General features: G+C 53.8%; 1 protein-coding gene across 3 annotated transcripts in view; it reads right to left on the bottom strand.

The window, feature by feature from the left end:
• LOC135642399 (DEAD-box ATP-dependent RNA helicase 57-like) overlaps window positions 1-24,431 on the bottom strand; it is a 47,821-nt gene that overhangs the window by 23,355 nt on the left and 35 nt on the right. For 2 of the 3 annotated variants that reach the window (XR_010497964.1, XM_065158526.1), the window contains exons 1-4: window positions 24,276-24,431; window positions 24,064-24,184; window positions 23,856-23,974; window positions 23,681-23,772 (exon numbers count right to left, since the gene is read on the bottom strand). The exon at window positions 24,276-24,431 is cut by the window's right edge and continues 35 nt beyond it. Coding sequence is in view for 1 of the 3 variants with exons in the window: in XM_065158526.1 (XP_065014598.1) it covers window positions 23,681-23,772; window positions 23,856-23,974; window positions 24,064-24,184; window positions 24,276-24,356 (413 nt within the window). In the remaining 2 variants the exon portion in view is untranslated. The remainder of the gene's footprint in view (window positions 1-23,680; window positions 23,773-23,855; window positions 23,975-24,063; window positions 24,185-24,275) is intronic. The other variant, XR_010497965.1, reaches the window with a different exon arrangement.

Raw genomic sequence — 24,431 nt, 5'->3', positions numbered from 1 at the left:
CATCAGGATAACTACCTGGGGGTCACTATACAGTCCATCCCTGATCCTGGAAAGGAAGTTAGAGTGCAATTGACTTGCTTGGCCTCCGCCCTCCAATTGTGCAGCATTCACGCATTCCACCTTCCGACTCAGCGCATCGGCCACGACATTCGCCTTCCCAGGCTTGTACTCCATTGCCATATCAAATTCAGCCAGGAAGTCCTGCCACCGTGCCTGCTTTGGGGAGAGCTTCTTCTGAGTTTGGAAATAGCTCAGGGCGATGTTGTCTGTCCTCAGCACAAATCGCGACCCGAGGAGGTAGTGTCGCCAAATTCGTAGACAGTGGATCACTGCTGTCATCTCCTTCTCATGCACTGGATACCGCCTCTCGGTCTCGGTGAGTTTGCGGCTCTCGTAGGCCACCGGATGACCTTCCTGCATGAGTACTCCCCCAATAGCGAAGTCCGAAGCATCTGTATGGACTTCAAAGGGCTCTCCATAGTTTGGCAATCTGAGCACTGGTGCTTCTAGAACAACAGCCTTCAGATCTTGGAATGCTATCTCACATTTGTCAGACCACTTCCAAGGCTGCTCCTTCTTCAGCAACTCGGTCAGTGGAGTTGCCCGCTTCGAATATCCCGCAATGAAGCGTCGATAGTAGTTGACGAAACCAAGGAAGGATCTCAACTCAAGCACCTTCTTTGGAGTTCGCCATTCCGCAACTGCTTGCACCTTCGACTTATCCATCCGAATGGAGCCATCACCGATTCGATGCCCCAAGAATAGAATCTCAGTTTGAGCAAAGTAGCATTTCTCCCTTTTTATGAAGAAAGTGTTCTCCCTGAGAACCTTGAAAATCGTCCGCAGGTGCTTGACGTGCTCCTCGAGCGTTTGGCTGTAGACGACGATATCGTCCAAATAGACGACCACGAATTTATCCAAATACTCCTTGAATAGCTGGTTCATGAGAGTACAGAATGTGGCCGGAGCGTTGGTTAAGCCGAAAGGCATCACCAAGAACTCAAACGCTCCATACCTGGTCACACAGGTAGTCTTTGCTTTGTCGCCTTCAGCAATGCGCACCTGCCAATACCCCGACCGAAGGTCGAGTTTTGAGAAATACTTTGCCTTGCCCAATTAATCGAACAAGTCCGCAATGAGCGGGATGGGATACTTGTTCTTCACTGTCACTTTGTTGAGGGCTCGGTAGTCGACGCATAATCGGAGGCTCCCATCTTGTTTCTTCTGAAAGAGAACTGGAGCTCCGAAAGGTGCTTTAGAGCTGCGGATGAGACCACCGCTTAGCAGTTCACCTAACTACTTCCTGAGTTCTGCCAACTCTGGCGGGGGCATGCGGTAGGGTGGTCTCGCTGGAGGCTTCACTCCTGGCTCCAACTCGATATTGTGATCCACGCCTCTGCGTGGTGGAAGAGTCTTCGGCAACTCGGGTGGCATAACGTCTTTGAACTCCTTCAGGACGTTCGCCACCACAGCAGGTTCTTGAATGGCCTCATCGTTGAGTGGCTGTAGCTTCATAGCAGCCACGAATGTTAGTTCGCCTTTTCGCACCCCTTTCTTCAATTGTAATGCCGAAATGTGTTGGGGCTCCTTGGTTCCTCTTCGAGAGACGGGAACCACGCAAGGGTCATCGCCTCCCATCATACATAGGGAGTTCAAGAACGGCATCGGCACCAACTTTGTTGCGTGCATAAACTCCATTCCGAGAATCACTTGGAAGTCGTCCAGTGGCACGGCCATCATGTTGGTGTTTCCGCTCCAAGTCCCGATTTTGATAGGAACACCCTTCGCCAACCCGGAGATTCGCCTGGCCTCCGAGTTCACCGCCTTCATTCGGCTTGGGCTCTTCTCCAAGGTCAACCCAAGTCGTTGTGCTTCGCGATCGCCTATGAAGTTGTGGGTAGCGCCCGTATCCACCATTGCATGGGTCGTTTGGCCATTTAGCTTGATGTCCACATATATCAGCTCACTACTTCCTGCTTTTTGTGCCTTCGTCTTCATGTTCTCCCCTACTTGACCCCGCATAGCGTTTAACAAACGCATTGCTCCCATTCGGGGTCCTTGCGACTCCTCGTCGTCGCTGCTGGATTCTGAACTGCTCGAACTAAGAGCAACAGCTTTGCCCTTGTCCGATCGGGGAGGGTGGATGGAAGCCGTCAAAGCATTGAGTGCCTGTTTCTGTGGGCACTCCCTTACCATGTGCGGTCCTCCGCACAAGAAGCATCCTCCAGGTTTTGAGGCCTTGCCTTTTGGGTTCGACCCTTTGTGGGAGCTCTTCTTCTTTTGTTCGCCCCCGAGCTCCTTCCCTCAAGAATGTTTTAGAGGGCGATTGCTAGAAGATTGTTTACTTCTCGCTGGGTCTTCAGAGGAAACAAAGTCGGTAAGCCTTTCTGCAGCAGCAATTGCCCCGACTACATCGGTAACATTCCTTCGATTTAGCTCCTGATGAGCCCATGATTTCAAACCATCGAGGAAGCTGAACAACTTGTCCTTCTCGGACATGTCCTGTATGTCCAGCATTAGTGCAGAAAACTGTTTCACATAGTCTCGGATGGTGGTGCTTTGGCGGAGTTGTCTCAACTTCCTTCTTGCGACGAACTCTGTGTTCTCCGGTAGGAACTAAGTTCTCAACTTCCGCTTCAAGTCCTCCCATGTGTCGACTCGACACCGACCTTGTTGGATCTCTTCCCAACGAGTTCGCCACCAAAGTTTTGCATCTCCGTTCATATACATTGTTGCTATAGAAACTTTGGTATCTTCAGAATCGGGCCTCGTAGCTCGGAAGTATTGCTCCATGTCGAACAGAAAGTTCTCGAGCTCCTTGGCATCTCTGGCCCCTCCATATCCATGAGGCTCAGGTGCCCTCAAATTTTGTGACGGTGCAACGCGGGTGTTGCCTCCTCCCGCATTTAGAGTTCTTGTGAGCATAGCCACCTTTGCAGTGAGTTCCGCCACAACATCCTGTAAGTGTTGCACGGAGTCTTTGGTGTCATCCGACAGTCGGTCGACTAGGGCCTCGACCTTGTCGATCCTAGACTCCGCTTCCTCTTGCGAGCTCTCTACCCCAACAAGTCTTTGTTGGTCATGGTAGAGTTCCTCCATGCTCGCTTCAAGAACATCCAGGCGGGTTTCCGCCGTCGTGAGTCTCTCCTTATGACTCTTTTTCCCAGTTAGCGCACCAGATTGCGCTTCCTCCGCTCGCGGAGAGTTGCCAACTTCTCGCTCATCCTGTTCGCTGCCGCACTCCCCTTGAGCGGCTCCAACAGCATGAGAGCGGGTGTGCACATGCAGCCCACCTGCGGCTGCTTGGGGCAAAGGTCCGGCTTGCCCCGTCTTGCTTGATTCGCCACGATGCTTTGCCATGGCGAAGTTGCGAAGTTCGTTCGCTGTTCGATCGAAGAGCTTGCCCGCTTTGATACCACAATGTCACGACCTTGGTTGGAATTGCCTAAGGCGTGAGGCACCCTTGCGACCAAAGACGCGAACTTAGCTTGCGTTGCCTAAGTCGCGCTTCGCCCTTTCGATATTGCTCCGCAAGGATCAGCTGCTTTGTAACCTCTCGCAGGTCCCGAAGGACCTGTAAAAGAGAAAGAGAGTTAGTTCGAAAGAACGAGCAACGGACAAGTCCCGAAGTCTCGCGAAAAGGGAAGCTTTACAAGCAATTCGACGAACACCTTGTGTACACAAGAGAAAAGAGGGAGAGGGACAAAAACAAGGCTTTCAAGGATGAACGAACAGCTGCAAGCCCACAAACAGCCGCTCACCTGGTCCCGGGCGCAAAGACAAGTTCCCGTAAAGGTCACGTGCGAACTTGCGAAAGAGATCTCAACGCCCGGTATATAACCGAAGCCCCATCCAGCCCTGTGCCACCCGGGGGGTTTCTGGGGTCTGAGATGGCCGACATTTTGGTGAGCGGAGGCAGTTCTCCGCTCACCTCCCGCGGCACGCGAAAACGGAGCTGTTTTGGGGCTGTTTTGCTCGGTTCGGTGAGCGGTCGCTTTGCAACGCTGCAGCTTGTTCGAACTTACATATTTACAAGCAAAATGACCCAAAACCAAGAGAAAACATGCTGCCAAGCAGCTTTACATGCAGGAGTGAGCGACGAACGGTTCGTTGAACGGAGTTGTTGCGGGTGCGCGACGACCGTTCGTGACAACACGCCAAGTCAGAATCTATACCGAAACACTGTTCAAGCACCAGCCCGGGAGGAATATGGAAGTACACGTTGATGACATGATCGTAAAGAGCAAGGCCGCAAGCGCACACTTGACCGACTTGGCGGAAACGTTCCAAACACTCAGACGGTTCAACATACGTTTGAATCCCGCAAAGTGTGTCTTCGGGGTCTGCTCGGGGAGGTTTCTCGGCTTTATCATTCACCAAAGGGGGATAGATGCCAACCATGCGCCGGGAAGCCATGTCATACGTGTAGCAATGACACGCCCGACTGCAACACCAGCCAGCAATTCCTCTTACCTCGATGGACGCGGCCTGACCCTTCGCCCAATGGGGACTCGATCTCCTTGGACCCGTCCCTCCAGCATCGGGACAACGACGCTTATCGTCGGGGTCGACTACTTCACGAAGTGGGTGGAAGCCGAACCCTTGGCCTCAATTACCAAGAAGCAAGTCCAAAGCTTCACATGGAAGAACATCATCATCCGATTCGGGATCCCAAAGGCTATCATCACCGACAACGGAGCTCAATTCAACAACGTTAAATTCAAGGCCTATTGCCAATTATGCGGGATCTAACTGAGGTTCAGCTCGATCGCGCACCCCCAAACCAACGACCAGATCAAAGTAATGAATGGGGCAATTTTGGAAGGCCTTAAAAGGAGGATCTCGGGCGTGCACGGAGCCTGGATTGATGAGCTCCCCAGCGTCTTGTGGGCAATGCGAACGACTCCCAATACCGCCTCGGGGGAGTCTCTGTTCAGCCTGGCGTTCGGGATCGAAGCAATCCTTCTGCCCGACATAGTGTTCCCGAATTAGTATAACCTAAAGAATTATACCCATAAAAGAAGCAAGTCGAGGTGCAGAGAAGACATACGAAGCACGCGCACCTACAGTGGGGAAAAATAAGTAAGAATTCCAAAATTAAAGTGCTTCTTGATGAAAAAGGAAGTACACATGGTGGTCGGGCGGTACGGTTCCAAACCCGACCCGACCAAAACAAAAGAAAAAAGAAAAGGGGGAGGGCAGCCCCTAGCTCGGGGGGGGAGTCTCGGGCCTGTCGTCGAAGGGGACGCTCGCTGGCATGTCAACGTCCTTATCCATCGGGTTATCGGCGAATGGGTCCAACTCCAGCTCCAGGTCCGAGTACTTCGCTCGAAAGCGAGCACAGGCCACCCGGTGCCCGTACTCATACGTGGCCCGCCTCGACCACACCAGGCCACGCTCGAACCTGACGGTCGCTTTGTACTCGACGATCGCCTCCTCGACCTTCTTGGGCAGCGCTAGCCGCTCCTCTTTTAGGAACTCCTCAGCGGCCCAGGCCGAAGACCTGGCGGTCTCGACATCGTGGGAGAGGGTCAGTAGCTCCTCATCCGACGATCGGATATGTGACCGGCTTTCCTCCAGCTCGGTCTTCAAACAGCTCACCTCCTCACCCAGAGCCGAGACGTGCTCTTCGACCGCGGCAACGGCCTCCCGTCCCCTTCCGGCCCTCAACTCCATCTTTTCCATGCGAAGGGCAGCATAGGTGTCCGATTAGCGCTCAATCACCTGCCCGACGTCGAGCACCCGATCGATCAGCGCCATGCCGTAGTGTTGACTCTGCACGAAGATCGATGTTAGGACCCAGGCAAGAAGGGATCGAGCGGGGAAAGGAAGCCACCACTTACCCAGACGAGCGACTTGGTCGCCCGCTCTGCCAGCACTTCGAAGGAGCTGTACAAATCCCTTCAAGAGGAAAGCGTGCTTCAAGATTTAAAAGCAGAGATATGTATTAAGAACTAGTAAGAAACTTACAGACTCTGGATTAAAACCTTGGAAAGACTTCTCAAAGTAGAACTTCAGATTTTTTCTGTATTCCGAGGGTCGTTCTTCATTTTCTTCCACTTGCAGATCCCCCCCCATCCTTCCATGCAGCCATCCGTTTCTAGAATGATAAAACATTCCTCTGGTGGTACTTCCAGGTCTGGAAGATTTTTAACCAAACTTTTGATCTTTCGGATCAGCTCCCAGTCTTGCTCGTTAAGCCTCTTCTCACCAGTCGGGCTTGTTTTGGCATAGAGTGGTCCCAGGAGTTTTCCCAGATTAGGGATATAATTACGGGCGTAATTTAGTATGCCTAGCCACGATCTTAGACCTTTCTTTGTGGTGAGATTTTCCTCTTGGTACTCTGTGATTCTTTTGATGATGTGGGGCTGTAGCTTAATTTTTGAGTTTCCCAAGATTGCCCCAAGGAATTCTATCTCTTTGACCGCCACCTTCATCTTTGATGGGCTTAGTACCAGGCCATGTTTCTGAAAGATTTCCAACATTTGGGCCAGGTGCCTGGCGTGGTCTTTCTCGTTTTTCGAGAATACTAGAATATCGTCAATGTATATTGCGATAAATTCTCCCGTACCTTTGAAACATTCGTCCATTTTTCTCTGAAATACTGCGGGTGCGTTTTTTAATCCGAATGGCATTGCTAGCCATTCATATAGTCCGTCGGGAACCCAAAAGGCGATCCACTCAATTGAGTCAGGATGCATGGCTACCTGGTGAAATCCTGATTTGAGGTCAAATTTTGAGTAGATTTTGCTATTACTGACCTTTCGTAGGATGGTGTTTATCCCTGGTAGGCTATACTGGTCCTTTTCCGTGATGTCATTCAGCCTTTTGTAATTGAATACCATCCTTTCCTTGCCCTTTTTCTCCACTCCGATGTCTGGGTCTATTGTTGTTCCGGAGTTGACTATTATGGCAGTTGTGCGATGTCTGCTCTTGCTTGGCCTTATTACTCCAATCTTTAGAAGGGCGTCTATGTGTTTAGAGAAAGCCTACTTTGCTCGTGGTGTAAGATGCTTAAGGGGCTTGTCTTCTACTACGAAGTCTGGGTTTTTAATCTCTAGTTTGCATATAATTTTGTTCTTTTCCCAGTGTTTTAGGGGGTCTTCCCCTATGTATCCCTGGGCCTTCAGCTGATTCAGTAGGCCTTCGAACCTTTCTTTGTTCAGGTTATTGCCTTGTTGAGCTGCGGAGAAGAGGACAGACTCCTGGATCTGGATATACTCATCCTCTTCAAGATCCAGTTCTTCTATTGCTGCTGATACTGGGACATAGGGTAGCGTATTGACTGTAGTAAGATTTTTGTAGAAAGTAACGGTGTTGCCTTCTATCCTTACTCCTCCTTGCATGGCCCGTATGAAGTTGCACCCTATTATCATTTGGATATCGTCTCCCAGCTTCATTGTGAAAGCATATGTATAGGGGATCCTGAATGTGTTATCCCCTATAGTCATTTTGCCACCTTTTAGTTTTTTGTTGGCCGTTGTCTTGGATGTTATCCCGCTGAAATGTACAATGTAGGGATTTTCCTCCATTGCTGCTTTTGGTATGGAATTTTCATCTATGCAGCAGGTCGTGGCTCCTGTGTCTAATATGGCATTTATCTTAAAGGAGGGGATACTTGGGATTTCAATTCGTACCTCTAGGTTGAAGAGCATGTTTTTGGCTTTTCTGGATCCTCCTGTTTCCTTTGTTTCTATAGATAAAGCCTTCTGTGTTTCTTCGGCCAGTAGGACGAACATTTCTTCACTTTCCTCCGCTTCTTTTGTCCTAAGCTTTTGCATTTCTTTTAGTAAATCAGCTTTCTCTAACCTTAGTCGATCAATTTCCATTGCCTCTCCTTCCAGCTGATCATACTTTTTCTTCCATTCGCATATCTCATGCTGTAACCGGAGGTTTTCTTGGGCAGTTGCTATGGCTTGTATTTGTATTTCTTCTAATTCCTTTGCCTTCTGTTGTTCAGATTCTACAGCCATCTTCAGTCTTCTGATTTCTGCTTCACAATGGTTAATGTAATCTTGCTGTTGTTGAAGCAAATTCTTGGGCTCATACCTTGGTGGTTCCTCGGTCATTACTGGGGTTCTTTTGTTGAAATAATGGATGCTGCACATTCCGCATGAAGTAATTTCACATAGAGGGCAGTGCCTCCTATGCCTCCTTTGGGATGTCCTTTTGCAGCAATTACATATTTCCATGCTGGCTGGTAGTTCCGTGTTAATTTCCCATATATGTTTGCATTCGGCTTGTGTTTGGGAGACTTGCACCCGGGCCCTATATCCCGTGTCAGGCCCGATCCACCAGGTTCTGCTATCTTCAATGAGGGCAAATATTCCATGAGTAAAGGAATGGATACCATGCTGTAGACTTTCCACGTCTTCTCCCTCAGAGATGGAGTAAATTGCATCACTTTGATTCTCTCCTTCTTGTACTGATAGGATTTCATAATCATCTGGGAGGTCAAGCTGTTCGAACATGGCTACCCTTTTAATATTTTTGCGATCATTGGGGCATTCCCTTGCAAAGTGCCCTTCTTCCCCGCATAGGTAGCATTTGCACTTCTTGTTTCTAATCAAGTGCTTCCTTTTCTCAATTCTAGCATGGGAGGAGTGTGGTTTTCCTTTGTAGGTTGTTGATCTCCTTACGCCATACCTTCTTTCTGGTTTATTGTAGTATCCTGGAATGGGAATTTCGCTGCAAAAGGATAGATCTTTAAGGGCCCTTCTGAAAGCCGCGTCCTTGCATTCTGCCTCTAGGTATTTGTAGGAAAATAATACTCTTGGGATTACCCCTATTGTGTTTCCCCTGTATTTCGTTTCGAATGCCTCCTTGATCGTTTTGCCTAGTTCTCCAGGCATTTTAGACCATAATTTCTCTGAGAGTTCTGGGCTTGTGAATAGCCTTCCTGTTTTTGATGCAAGCCTCATATAGTCATTCAGGAATTGGATAATATGTTTGAGGTTTGTGCATGATAACCTTTCAAGGTCCCGGTAGGCCTCTTCTTGTGCTGTGGTGGATCCTTGGAAGGGGTCTTCTAAAATAAAAATTGTCCTCAGTTGTGAGAGGATGTTTTGTGTTCCTCCTGAACCATCCGCGTTGGCCATTAATAACTGGTATTCTTCAGGGTACGCCATCCGCCATTGGATCCATGCTAGTTTTTCTGCTTCACCAAGCAGATTTTCGATAAACTCCATTTTGGCTTGGGGATCGGTGAATCCTTGTAGGGAGACCAAATTCTTTGTTATTGACTCCCATCTCATAAATACTTCCTCAAACATCCCAAGTTGGGATGGGATTATGAACATCGCCCCTTGCTGTTGAAATGCTGACGGGAGATTCCATGCTTCAGACAGGTCTTTTGATTTAAACCTTGGCTGCCTGGAGTAGCCTTCGTACGCAGGCTTCTGGCTTGTTGATTCTATGTTTACTGCTGGGGGGTAGTTGGTTGGTCCCATTGTTGAGTCGGTGGGTGGTCTGTAATTTGATACTGCCGACGATGCATATACCCGTTGAGATAATCTAGCCAGGTGGGGGTATTCCATCTCTAGATCTTCTTCCAATCCGGCTGCAACCACTTCCTCGGCAAGGTCAAGGTAATCTAACTTAGAGGTGTGAGAGTTAATATACCATTGTTGTATAGATTCTTCCCATTTTTCAGACATCAACCTTACGCCTTTCTAACCATCAGATTTCCCCTTGCTTATTTCTTTCTTAGATTGTCTCACCTTTTCAGTGTTTCTTTAGGGACTTCTAGCCCAATTACACCTTACGTCTGTTGACAATCGTAGTCCGGTTATAAGCAAAGATATTTTGACAGCTATTTAGGCTTTCTCAATTGATTCTAAGTTGTGGGTAAGATCTAGCAACAAGATAGACTTAAACACACAAGATGGATAAAATAAAGCTCTGATACCATCAAGAGGAAAGCAATTACAAAAGCTCTGATACCATCATTATATCCTCATTCCCAAAGAATGAGGATACGAACAGAGGTTTTAATTACATATTTCAGATCCCCATAGATTTTTTGCAGCAATTAAACTTTATGATTGAGGTGTGAGGTTTGTAACACTTTCAGATCCCCATTCTTTCAGACACTTTCAGATCCTCAGTCGAGACACTAAAATCCAGGATTAAAATCTATGAGTAAAGGAATGGATACCATGCTGTAGACTTTCCACGTCTTCTCCCTCAGAGATGGAGTAAATTGCATCACTTTGATTCTCTCCTTCTTGTACTGATAGGATTTCATAAGGCTATGACTGGTTGGTGTGCCCCTCGGATGAACTCCTGAAAAATTGGCCCATCACCCTAGATACGACTGTCGACCTTGAGGGTCGCCCACCGAGTGGCGTAGGGGACTCCTGGCTCCCTAGCTGGGAGGTCGACCATTTTCAGGGCCTGGTACTGCACTCCATCGGTCCGGGAGTAGACGCGACACAGCTCCCATATTGACGTCGGGTGCATCGGCGCCCCTCTTGGAAGGGTTGTTACCGAACGACCCGACCGACCCCTTCCCCTTCACGCTCCCCGAGCACTCGCCTTGGGGAGTGGCCCAGGACAACTCCGGGACGGCGCTCGTGCCAACAGCCGAGTCCGAAGGCGTCCTCCAGTCCAAGGTCTTCGTCTTTTTCGGAGGGCGACCCGCCGCCGGAGACAACGGCGCCCTCTTTGGTGTGCCCTCTTGGGGGGCACCCCCACCTCCGGAGCCATCCCTGTCCCGAGACGGGGGCACGACGACCTTGATGGTTTGGGCGGTCAGATGGTTCGGGACAAGTGGACAAGCCATAATATGTCCCGAAGATCCACCATCTCTGCAAAAAATATCAGGCGGTCAGATAATTCCGGACAAGCCATCATATGCGAATGGCCATACCCCGGTTGCGTGGCTCAGTTCTACTTCGACCATCCACTCCTTAGTCATCTGCTTAATTGCCCGAGAAGAGGACAAGATACCCCTCAGTTGATCCACGTCCGCTGTTTCCCCGGCAGAGAGCGAAGGGGAGGCATTATCGATGGTCCGAAAGGCCCACCCAGTGCTAAAGCCCCACTCTTGACTACAACTGACAAAGAAGAAACGCTTCTTCCAAACTTTGTTGTTGGAAGGTGCACCGCTGATCTTGAAACCACTACGGACGGTCAAGTAATACTCGCCTTGCCTCGTACACAGGCAGAAGCAGGCCAGGAAAAGGGTTCGGGATGGCTCGATCCCAGCCCCCCGACACTCCCAGATTAAGGCCACTAGATAGCGCCAAGAGTTTGGCGACACCTAGGACGGCGAGATCCGCTAGTAACGAAGGTAGTCCCCGATGATAGGGTGCACAGGGAGCCGCAGCCTCGCCTCAAGGGCCCCCACGGTCAACCCGAACCCATTGAGAAACCGGTCGAAAGGCCGTTGCCTAGGACGCGGGGCATGAAGGCTATAACACTCCGGGATGCGATAACGATCCCGGAGTACCCTCAAAAGCTCCTCGGTCACCACCGAGTCCATATCATGCCACGACTTGAGAGCCTCAAGCACGGTAGAACTCCCTGAGGCCTCCGAGGAGGCGCTACCCGAGGACACACCGAGTACTTCGTCCCATGGACTCCAAGAGGAAGAAGATGAGGGAGATGGAGACGGAGACGAAGACGAAGATGAAGAGGGAGGCATCCCGACCTTGAAGTTGCAAGAAAGAAGCCGGGGTGTAGGATGAAGGACCGAAGCAAAGATGATGACAAGGGTGATGGCAACCGCTCTGGGAGGGGTTAATAAAAGACAGGCTGCATCGCTGCAAGACGACGATTGGGCTTCCCGAGTTGAGAAACAGTCACAATATTTAAGACCCGCCATAACCCCGCGGATCCGCCAGATTCGCCAGCCTCGGAGCTCCTGCCACGGTCGTCCCATCACCCGAAATACCCCACCGAAGGCCATTCGAAACAAAAGTTTCCCGCTAGTTCCCATGTCACTCCGCTTGGCTCGCCACGTGGCGCGATACCGTCGGCGCGCCGCCCAAAATTGTCACTCGACTCACAGGTCCAACTCCTGCACGGGTCGCTCTAGATTGCTCCCGACTTGCGACCCGCCTGCACCAAAACCTGAGCCCGAGTATAGTCACTTGGCTCACAGGTTTAGCTCCTGCTCGGGTCGCTCCAGATCGCTCCCGACTTGCGACCGGCCGACACTAAAACATGAGCCCAAATATAGTGACTCGGCTCACAGGTCCAACTCCTGCACGAGTCGCTCTAGATCACTCCCGACTTGCGACCCGCCTGCACCAAAACTTGAGCCCGAGTATAGCCACTCAGCTCACAGGTCCAACTCCTGCCCGGGTCGCTCCAGACTTGCGACCCGTCGACACCAGAACCTAAGCTCGGACTCAGTCACTCGTCCCACAGGCCCAGCCTTCAAACCGAGTCACATCTCGTCTGATACGACATATTTTGGGCCCAAGAAACGTCACAGTTGATGCCACATGCCAAGTCAGAATCGTACTAAGAAGCTGTTCCACATGTCCCGTCCCGAAAGCTCAGGGCAATGCCGTCCGACGCTGCTCCGCACGTCCCGAGACGACGATTGGTCAGAAGTGCCGTCCCATCCATTGAGGGCCAGCGGTCACACCGAATCGATGTGCTATCGACCCTCGTGCAAAAGTATAAAGCCCCTGGCCGGCCTCCGGCCAAGGGGAGAGAGATATAAAAAACAATCCATCCTATTGACTTGCTCGTCGTTGGTGCCAAAGCCTGGGATCCCGGCGACGGCTATTTTTTGCAAGCGAACGACCACCCGCGAGCGATGAGCGTCTCAACCCAGAGGACGCCATCCACCGCACAAACGAGAGTTGTCGATCTGCCCGGATCCCGATCAACGCCAACTAGCACTCCTTCCCGAGGGCACGACCACCTCATTATTCAGCTCACTTTGTAGAAAGCTCCCGACATCGCCCCGTGGACGTAGCCGTGCTGACCCATCAGCCACAGTATATTTGTTCTCCCCAAGGGAGAACAACCGACCGGCCTCCCTTCCATCGAACCCGAAAGTCAAGCCCTCCCCGCCCCCGGAGATGGGGGGATCCCGGCCTCGATGCCAGATCGCTAATGGTGCCTGTTCAAAGACCCGGGATTGACGCCCCCCGAACTCACCACAGGACCCTCGGCCGTGACACCCGAGGCGTTCCTCAACCTGACCAAGCAAGTACAGGCCATGGCGGGCATCATGTAGACGCTCGCTCCGCTCATTCCTCAGATCGAGCGACTAGCGACTCCCCCGGTTGAGCCGACCCGACAGAGGCCGAGCGGGGAGCAAGTCGAGACCGGAGAAGCCCGAGAGCAAGCAACGGACCTGAGAGGTCCGCTCGGGCAGAACATACCCGCACCTTACCGAATCACACTACCCCACTTCGAGCCTGACACTGTATCATCTGACTCGGCGGACGACTCGCTCAGGGCCCAGCTGTCCCGGGTCAACCAATGCCTGGACGAGTTCTATCGCGAGTTCCGAAAATTACGAAGCGAGTCCAGCGATGGCGGCTTAGGCGGGTCCCCTTTCACTCAGGAAGTACAAGACAAGCCGGTACACCTCAACTTCAAGCTGCCAGCATTGGAGACATATGACGGCGACTCCGATCCTGCGGAGCACGTTTCCGCATTTCGAGCTCATATGGCCCTCTATGGCACCTCCGATACATTGATGTACCGGGCATTTCCGACCACCCTGAGGGGATCGACACGACCGTGATTCAATCGGTTGCGCCAATCCTCGGTCTCGTCCTTCGACCAGCTAACCAGGGAGTTCGAGCAGAACTTCCTCGCTAGCGTGCACCTAGGCCTTCCATAGCCGCCCTGCTCGCGTTATCTCAGCGCAAAGACGAGTCGCTCTCTCAGTTCGTGGCACGTTTCGCCATTGAGATCCGGGGATTCCCGGATGCTCACCCCTCTCTAATGATGCAAGCATTCTTAATGGGTTTAAAGCCTTCGAGGTTCTTCTGGTCGCTGATCGAGAAGCCGTCAGTAACCCTCTCCGAAATGCTCCAGCACGCCAACCAGTACATCACTGCCGAAGCGTTGGTGGCGGGGAAGCACATGGAAGGCAAGAAGCCAAGGGCGGAACAATCTCGAGGAACAACTTCAGTAGCCCCAGCACCACCCCGCCAGGGGCCCGACCGACAAGAGCTACTGCTCCCAAGGCCTCCGCCTCTCTCCCTGAATACGTCCCGCACCGAGATCTTTCTCCAAATTAGGGAAAAGGGTATCTTGCGACAACCTCATCCCATGAAGGCTTCTCCCAAAGATCGGTCCAAATATTGCAGGTTCCATTGGGACTACAGCAATGACACGAAGGATAGCCACGACCTCCAGAATCAAACAGAGGGACTGATCCAGAGAGGTCACCTCGGACGCTATCTCAAGGAACCCCGGGATGCGACTCCGCGCCCCAGGGGACCCGTTGAAAGACAAATCGACATCATCTCCGGGGGACCAGAAGCCGGCAGCAACAGCTCTGCGGCGAGGAAGGCCTACGCCTGTAGCACGGTCGAGAAATGTCCCCGGCTCGAGCTCGAGCTTCAAATCACCTTTGGGGCCGGAGAAGTCGAGCGCTCCCATCATGACGATACTCTAGTGATCTCCATCCAGATCGTCGACGCCCGAGTCAAAAGGATGATGGTTGACACTGGGAGTTCCGCCGACGTTCTTTACTTCGACACCTTCAAGAGGCTCGGCTTGATCGAGGTAGACCTGACCCCCATGGTGTCAGCACTCACAGGGGATTCTATCTCCCCGCTCGAGACCACGGTCCTCCGTTTCAACTGCCTCTCAATCCCTAAAATACCTCGAGCACAGAACATTCGGGCCGACGCGCTAGCGAGATCGGCCTTCGCCAGCAGCCCGAAGTCGACCCCAGCAATTGAATCCGTAACAGCACCGACGATGATGACTCACGAGGTCGCCGAAACGGATGTACCACTAAGCTGGATGGAGGAGATCCTCCACTTCAAAACGGGCGGAAAGGAGCTTAAAGGCTATCATCGCCGACAAAGGAACTCAATTCAACAACGCTAAATTCAAGGCCTATTGACAATCATACAGGATCTAACTGAAGTTAAGCTCGGTCGCGCATCCCCAAACCAACCGATCGATCAGCGCCAGTCGATCACCTGCCGTGGCGACGACCTCTTGCCCCCCTCAGGCCTTCAGCTCTAGGTTCTCTAGGCTAAGGGCGGCATAGGTGTCCGATTAGCACTCGATCACCAGCCCGACGTCGAGGACCCTATCGACCAGCGCCATGCCTTAATGCAGGCTCTGCACGAAGATCTATGTTAGCACCCAGGCAGGAGGGGATCGAGCATTGAAAGGAAGTCACCACTTACCTAGACGAGCGACTTGGCCGCCCGCTCTACCAACGCCTCGGAGGGGGAGATGTAGAGATCCTTAGCTATAACTGGATGGAGTGCCCCCCGGATGAACTCCTGGGCAGTTGGCCCGTCGCCCTAGATACGACTTTCGGCCTTGAGGGTCGCCCACCGAGGGACGTAGGGGGCTCCCGGCTCCCCGGCCGGAAGGTCGGCTTTGTTTAAGGCCTGGTACTCCTCACCATCGGCCCGGGAGTAGACGCGGCACAGCTCCCGTATCGATGGCGAGCGCGTCGACGTCCTCTTGGAATGGTCACTACCGGACGACCCGACCGACCCCTTCCCCTTCGCGAGGCATTATCGATGGTCCGAATGGCCCACCCAGTGCTAAAGCCCCACTCTGTACTACATCTAACAAAGAAGAAACACTTCTTCCAACCTTTGTTGTTGGAACGTGCACCACTGATCTTGAAACTGCTGCAGGCGGTCAGGTAATACCCGCCTTGCCCCTTGCATAGGCGAAAGCAGGCCAGAAAGAGGGCACGGGACGACTCGAACCCAGCCCCCCAACACTCCCAGATGAAGGCCACCAGATAGCGCCATGAGTTTGGCGACACCTGGGATGGCAAGATCCCCCAAAAACGAAGGCAGTCCTCGATGATAAGGTGCACCGGGAGCCGCAGCCTCGCCTCAAGCGCCCTGACGATCAACCCGAACCCATCGGGAAACCGATCGTACGACCGCTGCCCAGGCTGAGGGGCGTGGAGGCCGTAACACTCCGGGATGCGATAGCGATCCCGGAGCACACTCAAAAGGTCCTCGGTCACCACTGAGTCTACGTCAAGCCAGGACTTGAGAGCCTCAAGCGCGGTAGAACTCCCGGAGGCCTCCGAGGAGGCACAACCCGAGGACACACTAACTACCTCATCCCGTGGACTCATAGAGGAAGAAGATGAATGTGATGCAGATGAAGACGGAGACGAAAACAAAGAGGAAGGCGAAGATGAAGACGGAGACATCCCGACCTTAAAGTTGTGAGGGCATCCGCTCAGGAAGGGGCTGCCCCACTGCAAGGTGGCGATTGGGGCTTCCCAAGGAGAGAAACAGTCGCAGCATTTAAGACCCGTCACAACCCCTCGGATCCGCCAGATTCGCTCGCCTCGGAGCTCCCACCAGAGGTGTCCCATGACCCGAAACCGCCCTTCTAAGGCTATTTGAAGCAAAAGTTTCCCGTCAGGTCCCATGTCGCTTCGATTGGCTCGCCACGTGGCATGATGGCGTTCGAGGCCAAAACCGGCGCGTCGCCCTACACCAAAACCTGAGCCGAGTATAATCACTCGGCTCCAAGGCCATCTCCTGCTCGGGTCGCTCCAGATCGCTCCCGACTTACGACCCATCAACACCAAAACCTGAGCCTGAGTATAGTCACTTTGCCCACAGGTCCAGCTCCTGCCCGGGTCGCTCCCGACTTGCGACCCACCGGCACCGAAACCTAAGCCCGAGTATAGTTACTTGGCCCATATGTACAGCTCCTGCCTGGGTCGTTCGCTCTAGATCACTCCCGACTCGTGACCTGCCGGCACCGAAACCTGAGCCCGAGTATAGTCACTTAGCCCACAGGTTCAGCTCCTACCGGGGTCGCTCCAGATCGCTCCCGACTTATAACCCGTCGACACCGAAACCTAAGCTCGAGTATAGTCGGCCCACAGGTCTAGCTCCTTCACGGGTCGCTCTAGATCGCTCCCGACTTATGACCTGCCGGCACCGAAACCTGAGCCTGAGTACAGTCACTCGGCCCACAGGTCCAGCTCCTGCCCGGGTCGCTCCAGATCGCTCCAGCTCCCGCGACCCGCCGGCACCGAAACTTGAGCTCGAGTATAGTCACTCGGCCCACAAGTCAAGCTCCAACCCGGGTCGCTCCAGATCGCTTCCAACTCGCGACCCGCCGGAACCAAAACCTGAGCCCGAGTATAATCACTTGGCCCACAGGTTTAGCTCCTCCCCGGGTCACTCCAGATCGCTCCCGACTCCGACCCACCGGCACCGAAACCTGAGCCCGAGTATAGTCACTGGGCTCACAAGTCCAGCTCCTGCCCAGGTCGCTCTAGATCGCTCCCGACTCGTGACCCGCCAACAACGAAACCTAAGCCCGAGTATAGTCACCCGACCCACAAGTCCAGCTCCTGCCCGGGTCGCTCCAGATCGCTCACGACTTTTGACCCGCCAGCACCAAAACCTGAGCCCGAGTATAGTAACTCAACCCATAGGTCCAGCTCCTTCCCGGGTCACTCTAGATCGCTCTCGATTTGTGACCCGTCAGCACCGAAACATGAGCCCGAGTATAGTCACTCGGCCTACAAGTCCAACTCCTGCCCAAGTCGCTCCAGATCGCTCCCTACTCGTGACCTGCCGACAACGAAACATGAGCCCGAGTATAGTCACTTGGCCCACAGGTCCAGCTCCTGCCCAAGTCGATCCAGATCGCTCCCGACTTGCGACCCGACGACACCGAAACCTGAGCCCGAGTATAGTCACTCGACCCACAGGTCCAGCTCCTGCCCGAGTCGCTCTAGATCGCTCCCGACATGCGACTCGTCGACACCGAAACCTGAGCCCGAGCATAGTCACTCGGCCCACAGGTCTAGCTCCTGCCTGGTCGCTCCAGATCGCTCTCGACTTGCTACCCGCCGACACCGAAACCTGAGCTCGAGTATATTCACTCGACCCACAGGTCCAGTTCCTGCCCAGGTCGCTCTAGATCGCTCCCGACTTGTGACTCGTCGGCACCGAACCCTGAGCCCGAGTATAGTCACTCGGCCCACAGGCCCAGCTCCTGCCCTGGTCGCTCCAGATCGCTCTCGACTTGCGACCTGCTAACACCGAAACCTGAGCCCGAGTATAGTCACTCGGCCCATAAGTCCAAGCACCCGAGTCGCATATCGGCCGATCCAACGCCCGAGCCACGCCTCGTGGCCAATCTAATGCTCGAGTCGCATCTCGACCAATCCAATGCCCGAGCCACGCCTCGCGACCAATCTAATGCCCAAGTCGCATCTCGGTCGATCCAATGCCCGAGCCACACCTCACGACCCATCTAATGCCCGAGTCGAATCTCGACCGATCCAAAGCTTGAGTCGCACCTCGGCCAACCCGACGCCCGAGTCGTACCTCGGCCAAATCCAACGCTCGAGCCACGCCTCGCGGCCATTCTAATGCCCGAGTCGCATCTTGGCCAATCCAATGCCCGAGCCACGCCTTGCGGCCCATCTAATGCACGAGTCGCATCTCGATCGATCCAATGCATGAGTTGCACCTCGACCAACCCAATGCCCGAGTCGCACCTCGGCCGATCCAATGCTCGAGCCACACCTTGGCCAATCCAACGCCCGAGTCGTACCTCGGCCAAATCCAATGCTTGAGCCATGCCCCGTGACCAATCTAAAGCCCGAGTCACATCACGGCCGATCCAATGCCCGAGCCATGCCTCGCGGCCAATATAATGCCCGAGTCGTATCTCGACCGGTCCAACGCCCGAGCCACGCCACACGGCCAATCCAACGTTCGAGCCACACCTTGCCGGCCTAGTCCGTTGTCCAAGTCGCTCCACGACGATCCCTGACTCGTAGTGAGTCAAGTCTCTAAACGAGTCGTTCCAGCTCACTCGCTGACTTGCAAACTCGGTGGCCATAACTCCGTGCCTCGCCAAACCATTTACTCGACCTACGACATGTCGATCTCACCTCGTCAGGCCCCGACCGCTCGATCAGCAATATCAATCCTTCCGAGGCACAGGGCGCCGCCCCTCTAAATCACCCCACGGCGAGTCAATCCAACTTCCCCTCGTAAGCGATCATCATCACTCCAACCCAGGCATGCCTCTCGACCCTTCAAGGACCCCCCCCTCCCCCCCGCACGCCTTGGAAGGGGGGGAGAAGTAATACGACGTATTTGGGCCCAAGACACGTCACAGTTGACGCCATACGCCAAGTCAGAACCGTACTAAGAAGCTATTCCACCTGTCCCGTCCCGAGAGCTCGGGGAAGTGTCGTCTATCGCTGCTCCGCATGTCCCGAGTCGACGACAGGTCAAAAGTGTCGTCCCATCCCTTGAGGGCCAATGGCCACAGCGAATCGACGTGCTATCGACCCTTGTGCAATAGTATAAAGCCCTTGGCCAGCCTCCGGCCAGGGGGAGAGAGATATAGAAAACAATCCATCATATTACTGACTTGCTCGTCGGAGGGGTCAAAGCCGGGGATCACCCAGCGATGGCCATTTTTTGTAGGCGAACGACCACCTGCGAGCAGCGAGCGTCTCAACCCAGGGGACGCCATCCACCACGCAAAGGAGAGTTGTCGATCGACCTAGATCCAGGCCAACGCCAACTAGCACTCCTTCCCGAGGGCACGACCACCTCATCATCCAGCTCACGCTACAGAAAGCTCCCGACATCGACCCGCGGACCTACTCGTGCTGACACATCAGCCACGGTATATTTGTTCGCTAACATCGGCTAATCCAACGCTTGAGCCACGCCTCGCGGCCAGTCGCCTCTCGGCCAATCCAACGCTCAAGCCACGCCTCGCGACCAGCCTAATGCCCGAGTCGCATCTCGGCCAATCCAACGCCCGAGCCACGCCTCGCGGCCAGCCTAATGCCCGAGTCGCTTCTTGGCCAATACAACACTCAAGCCACGCCTAGCGGCTAGTCGCCTCTCGGCCAATCCAACGCTTAAGCCACGCCTCGCGATTAGCCTAATGCCCGAGTCGCATCTCGGCCAATCCAACGCCCGAGCTACGCCTCGCGGCCAGTCGCCTCTAGACCAATCCAACGCTCTAGCCACGCCTCACATCCAATCTGATGCCCGAGTCGCATCTCGGCCGATCCAATGCCCGAGCCACACCTCGCGGCCAGCCTAATGCCCAAGTCGCATCTCGACCAATCCAACGCCCGAGCCACGCCTTGCAGCCAGTCTAATGCCTGAGTCGCATCTCGGCCAGTACAACGCCAATGCCATGTCCCGCAGCCAATCTAATGCTCGAGTCGCATCTCGGGCAATCCAACACCCGAGCCACGCCTCGCGGCCAACCTAGCGCCTGAGTCGCATCTCGGCCAATCAAACGCTCGAGCCACGCCTCGCAGCCAACCTAACACCCGAGTCGCATCTCGACCAATCCAATGCCCGAGCCACGCCTCGTGGCCAGTCGCCTCTCGGCCAGTGCAACGCTCGAGCCACACCTCGCCGGCCTAGTTCGTTGCCCGCGTCGTCCAGTTCGATCTTCGACTTATAACTCGCCGGCCCCAACTCCGAGCCGCGCCAAATCGATTATCCGACGTACAACATGTCGGTCTCATCTCACCTGTTCCCAGTCGCCCAATCCATAGAGTCGACCTTTCCCAGGGAACGGGACGCTGCCCCTCCAAACTGCCTCGTGACGAGCCAATCCAACTTTCCATCGCAAGCAATCAACACAATCGCAGCATTCCGACCTACGCATGCCTCTCGCCCCTCGAGGCGATGCCATCGACAGTGGGCGCACTGGTGCCCTCCTGGAAAGGTCGCAGTCGGACGACCCGGCTGTCCTCTTCCCCCTCGTGCTCCCCGAATCCTCGCGTTGGGGAGCAGCCCAGGACAATCCCAGAGCGACGCTCGCGCAAGCAGCCAGGCCCACAGGCAGGCGTCTTGCAGGCCAAGGTTTTCGTCTTCTTTGGAGGGCGACCCGCTGCCGGAGACCCCGACGCCCTCTTTGGTGTGCCCTCCTATGGGGCACCCCCAGCTACGGAACCCTCCCTGTCCCGAGGCGGTGGCATTACAGCCTTGACGCTAGGCATTTTCTTCACCGATCGAAGATCCACCATTTCTGCAATTATATTGATCGGTCAGATAGGTCGGGACGAGCGAACGATCCATCATATGTGAACGACCATACTCCAAGAGGCAAGGCTCAGCTCCGATTTGACCAGCCACTCCTCAACCACTCCTCAACCGATCCACGTTCGTTGTTTCTCCGATAGAAAGCAACGGGGACTTATTATCAATGGTCCGGAGGGTCCACCTAGTGCTAAAACCCTACTCCCGAGTACAACTGACGAAGAAAAAGCGACTCTTCCAACCTTTGTTGTTGGAAGGAGCACCACTGATCTTAAAGCCGCTGCGGGCGATCAGGTAATACACGCCTCCTCCTTTACAAAGGCGAAAGCAGGTCAGGAAGAGGGTCCTAGAAGGCTCGATCCCAGCACCTCGACACTCCCAAATAAAGGCCACCAGATAGCGCCAAGAGTTTGGCGACACCTAAGAGGGCGATACTCCCCAGTGATGAAGGCACTCCCCGATGGCAGGGAGCAACCGGGCCCACAGGCAGGCGTCTTCCGAGCCAAGGTTTTCGTCTTCTTTGGAGGGTGACCCACAGCCGGAGACCCCGATGCCCTCTTTGGTGTGCCCTCCTATGGGGCACCCCCAGCTCCGGAACCCTCCCCGTCCCCAGGCGATGGTAGAGCAACCTTTACGCTAGGCATTTTCTTCACTGATCGAAGATCCACCATTTCTGTAATAATATCGATCGGTTAGATAGGTCGGGACGAGCGAACGATCCATCATATGCGAACGACCATACTCCCAGAGGCAGGGCTCAGCTCTGCTTTGACCAGCCACTCCTCGGTCATCTCCAAAATTGTTCGAGAAGAGGACAAGATACACTCAGCCGATCCACGTTCGTTGTTTCTTCGACAGAAAGCAACGGGGAGGTATTATCAATGGTCCGGAGGGTCCAACCAGTGCTAAAACCCCACTCCCGACTACAAATAACGAAGAAAAAACGACTCTTGCAACCTTTGTTGTTGGAAGGAGCACCATTGATCTTAAAACCACTGTGGGCGATCAGGTAATACATGCCTCCCCCCATACAAAGGCGGAAGCAGGTCAAGAAGAGGGTCCTGGACGGCTCGATCCCAGCCCCTCGACACTCCTCAATAAAGGCCACCAGATAGTGCCAAGAGTTTGGCGACACCTAGGAGGGCGATACTCCCCAGTGACGAAGGCACTCCCCGATGGCAGGGTGCAGCGGGAGCCGCAACCCCCGCCTCTAGGGCACCTACGGTCAACCCGAACCCATCGGGGAAATGATCGTACGACCGCTACCGAGGCCGAGGTGTGTGAAGGCCATAACACTCCGGGATGCGATAACGATCCCGGAGTACCCTCAAAAGGTCCTCGGTTACCACCGAGTCCACATTGTGCCACGACTTGAGAGCTTCAAGCGCGACAAATCCCCAGAGGCCTCCGAGGAAGCGCTACCGAAGGATACACTGACAACTTTTCTCGCGAGCCCCCGGAGGAAGAAGATGACGAGGATAAAGGCGAAGATGACGACGGAGACATCCCGACCTCAAGGTTGCAAGAAGGAAGCCGGGGCGCGGGACGAAGAACTGAAGCATAGGAGATAGCAACAGTTCTGGAAGAGACTTATAAAAGGAAGGCTACACCGCAACGAGACGTCGGTTGGGCTTCCCGAGGAAAGAGGTAGTCGCAGCATTTAAGACCCATCATATCCCCTCGGATCCGCCAGATTCGCCAGCCTCGGAGCTCCCGCCAAAGGCATCCTATCACTTGAAATCCCCCGCCGAAGGCCATTCGAAACAAAAAGTTTCCTGCCAGGTCCCGCGTTACTCCACCTGGCTCGCCACGTGGCACGATGGTGCTCGGGCAAAATCCGGCACGTCGTCCAGTGACGCCACCCAGCCTCCATCTCCCGCCCGGGTCGCTTCGAATCAGTAACCGACTTGCGACCAGTCGACACCAAAACCTGAGCCTGAGCTTAGTCACTTGGCCCACAGGTTCGGCTCCTGCCCGGGTCGCTTCGGATCAGTTCTCGACTTGCGACCCGTCGGCACCAAAACCTGAGCCCGAGTTTAATCACTCGACCCACAAGTTCAATTCTCGACTTACGACCCGTCGGCACCAAAACCTGAGCCCGAGCTTAGTCACTCGGCCCACAGGTTCAGCTCATGCCCGGGTCGCTCCGGATCAGTTCCGACTTACGACCCGTCGATGCCAAAACCAGAGCCCGATTTTAGTCACTCGGCCCCAAGGTTCAGCTCCTGCCCGGGTCGCCCCAGATCGGTTCCCGACTTGCGACCCGTCGGCACAAAAACCTGAATTCAGCCAGTAACATGTGCATACTGACTGGGCTGCGCAGGGGCATGAGAGCAAACAGAATATGCTATGCACTAATCCCACTACACAGGCCAGCATGAGAACGTTCAGCATGTACCATCAAAAAATTTGTGCCAAAAGCCAAGCAACAGTGGGCTGCAAGTTGATATCTAAACAGGGATTCTCCATATATGGGATCTCACCTTGAGCTTAGCTCTGCAAAACTCTCAAGCGGGGGAGGAACACCATGTCCTGAAATGTGAATTCCATGCTTCTTACGCAGAACAGAAGCTTTCTGAAGCAGGAATTAAAAATTTTAAGGTATGGAAACAAAAATGAATCATAGAACAAAAAATACCAAAACTAAACCAAAACCACCTCAATCTCTTTTTCCACGTCCTTCTTCATCTCAGCAGAAGTTGCCTCCAAAGTATTTCTTTCTAGAATAGAGGACAAAGACTCGGAATTCTTGAACACACTGAACCCCTCCACAGCATCTGATACACCAAATCCCAAATAAGATTACGACAAGTGAACAAAGATCGCATCACACAAAAGGTGCGTGTAGGTAAGCCAAAGATGCAACCACAAGAGTCCTTATCCTTGCGCTTCCGCTTCTTCCCCTTCTTGTTCGCCTTAACATCCGGCAAGGCTTCCGGCGCTGCATCAGCCATGCACTCAACATCTTCCGGTTCTTTCTTCGGCTGCTGCGAGAAAGAACAAAGATTCAAGGATTAAAGTCAATATAAAACAGGGAATTGGGACCCAGACCAGCAAAAAATCGGTTGTCAAGGTTGCCTGGAATCGGGCAATCTCCAGGGCGAAACGCTTTCGGTCGACGCGGACGCCGGAGAAGAGCAGCGCCGACGCCTTCTCCATGAGCGTTTACGCCGTCTCGATCTTGCTCGTCGCCACGGAGGAACCTCGGCAAAACCCTAGCGGACTGCGCCGACA

Source organism: Musa acuminata, chromosome BXJ3-7 (genome assembly GCF_036884655.1).
Source record: "Musa acuminata AAA Group cultivar baxijiao chromosome BXJ3-7, Cavendish_Baxijiao_AAA, whole genome shotgun sequence".
NCBI lineage: Eukaryota > Viridiplantae > Streptophyta > Magnoliopsida > Zingiberales > Musaceae > Musa > Musa acuminata.
The sequence above is the reverse complement of the archived record's forward strand: the minus strand, read 5'-3'. Positions and strand labels throughout refer to the sequence as shown.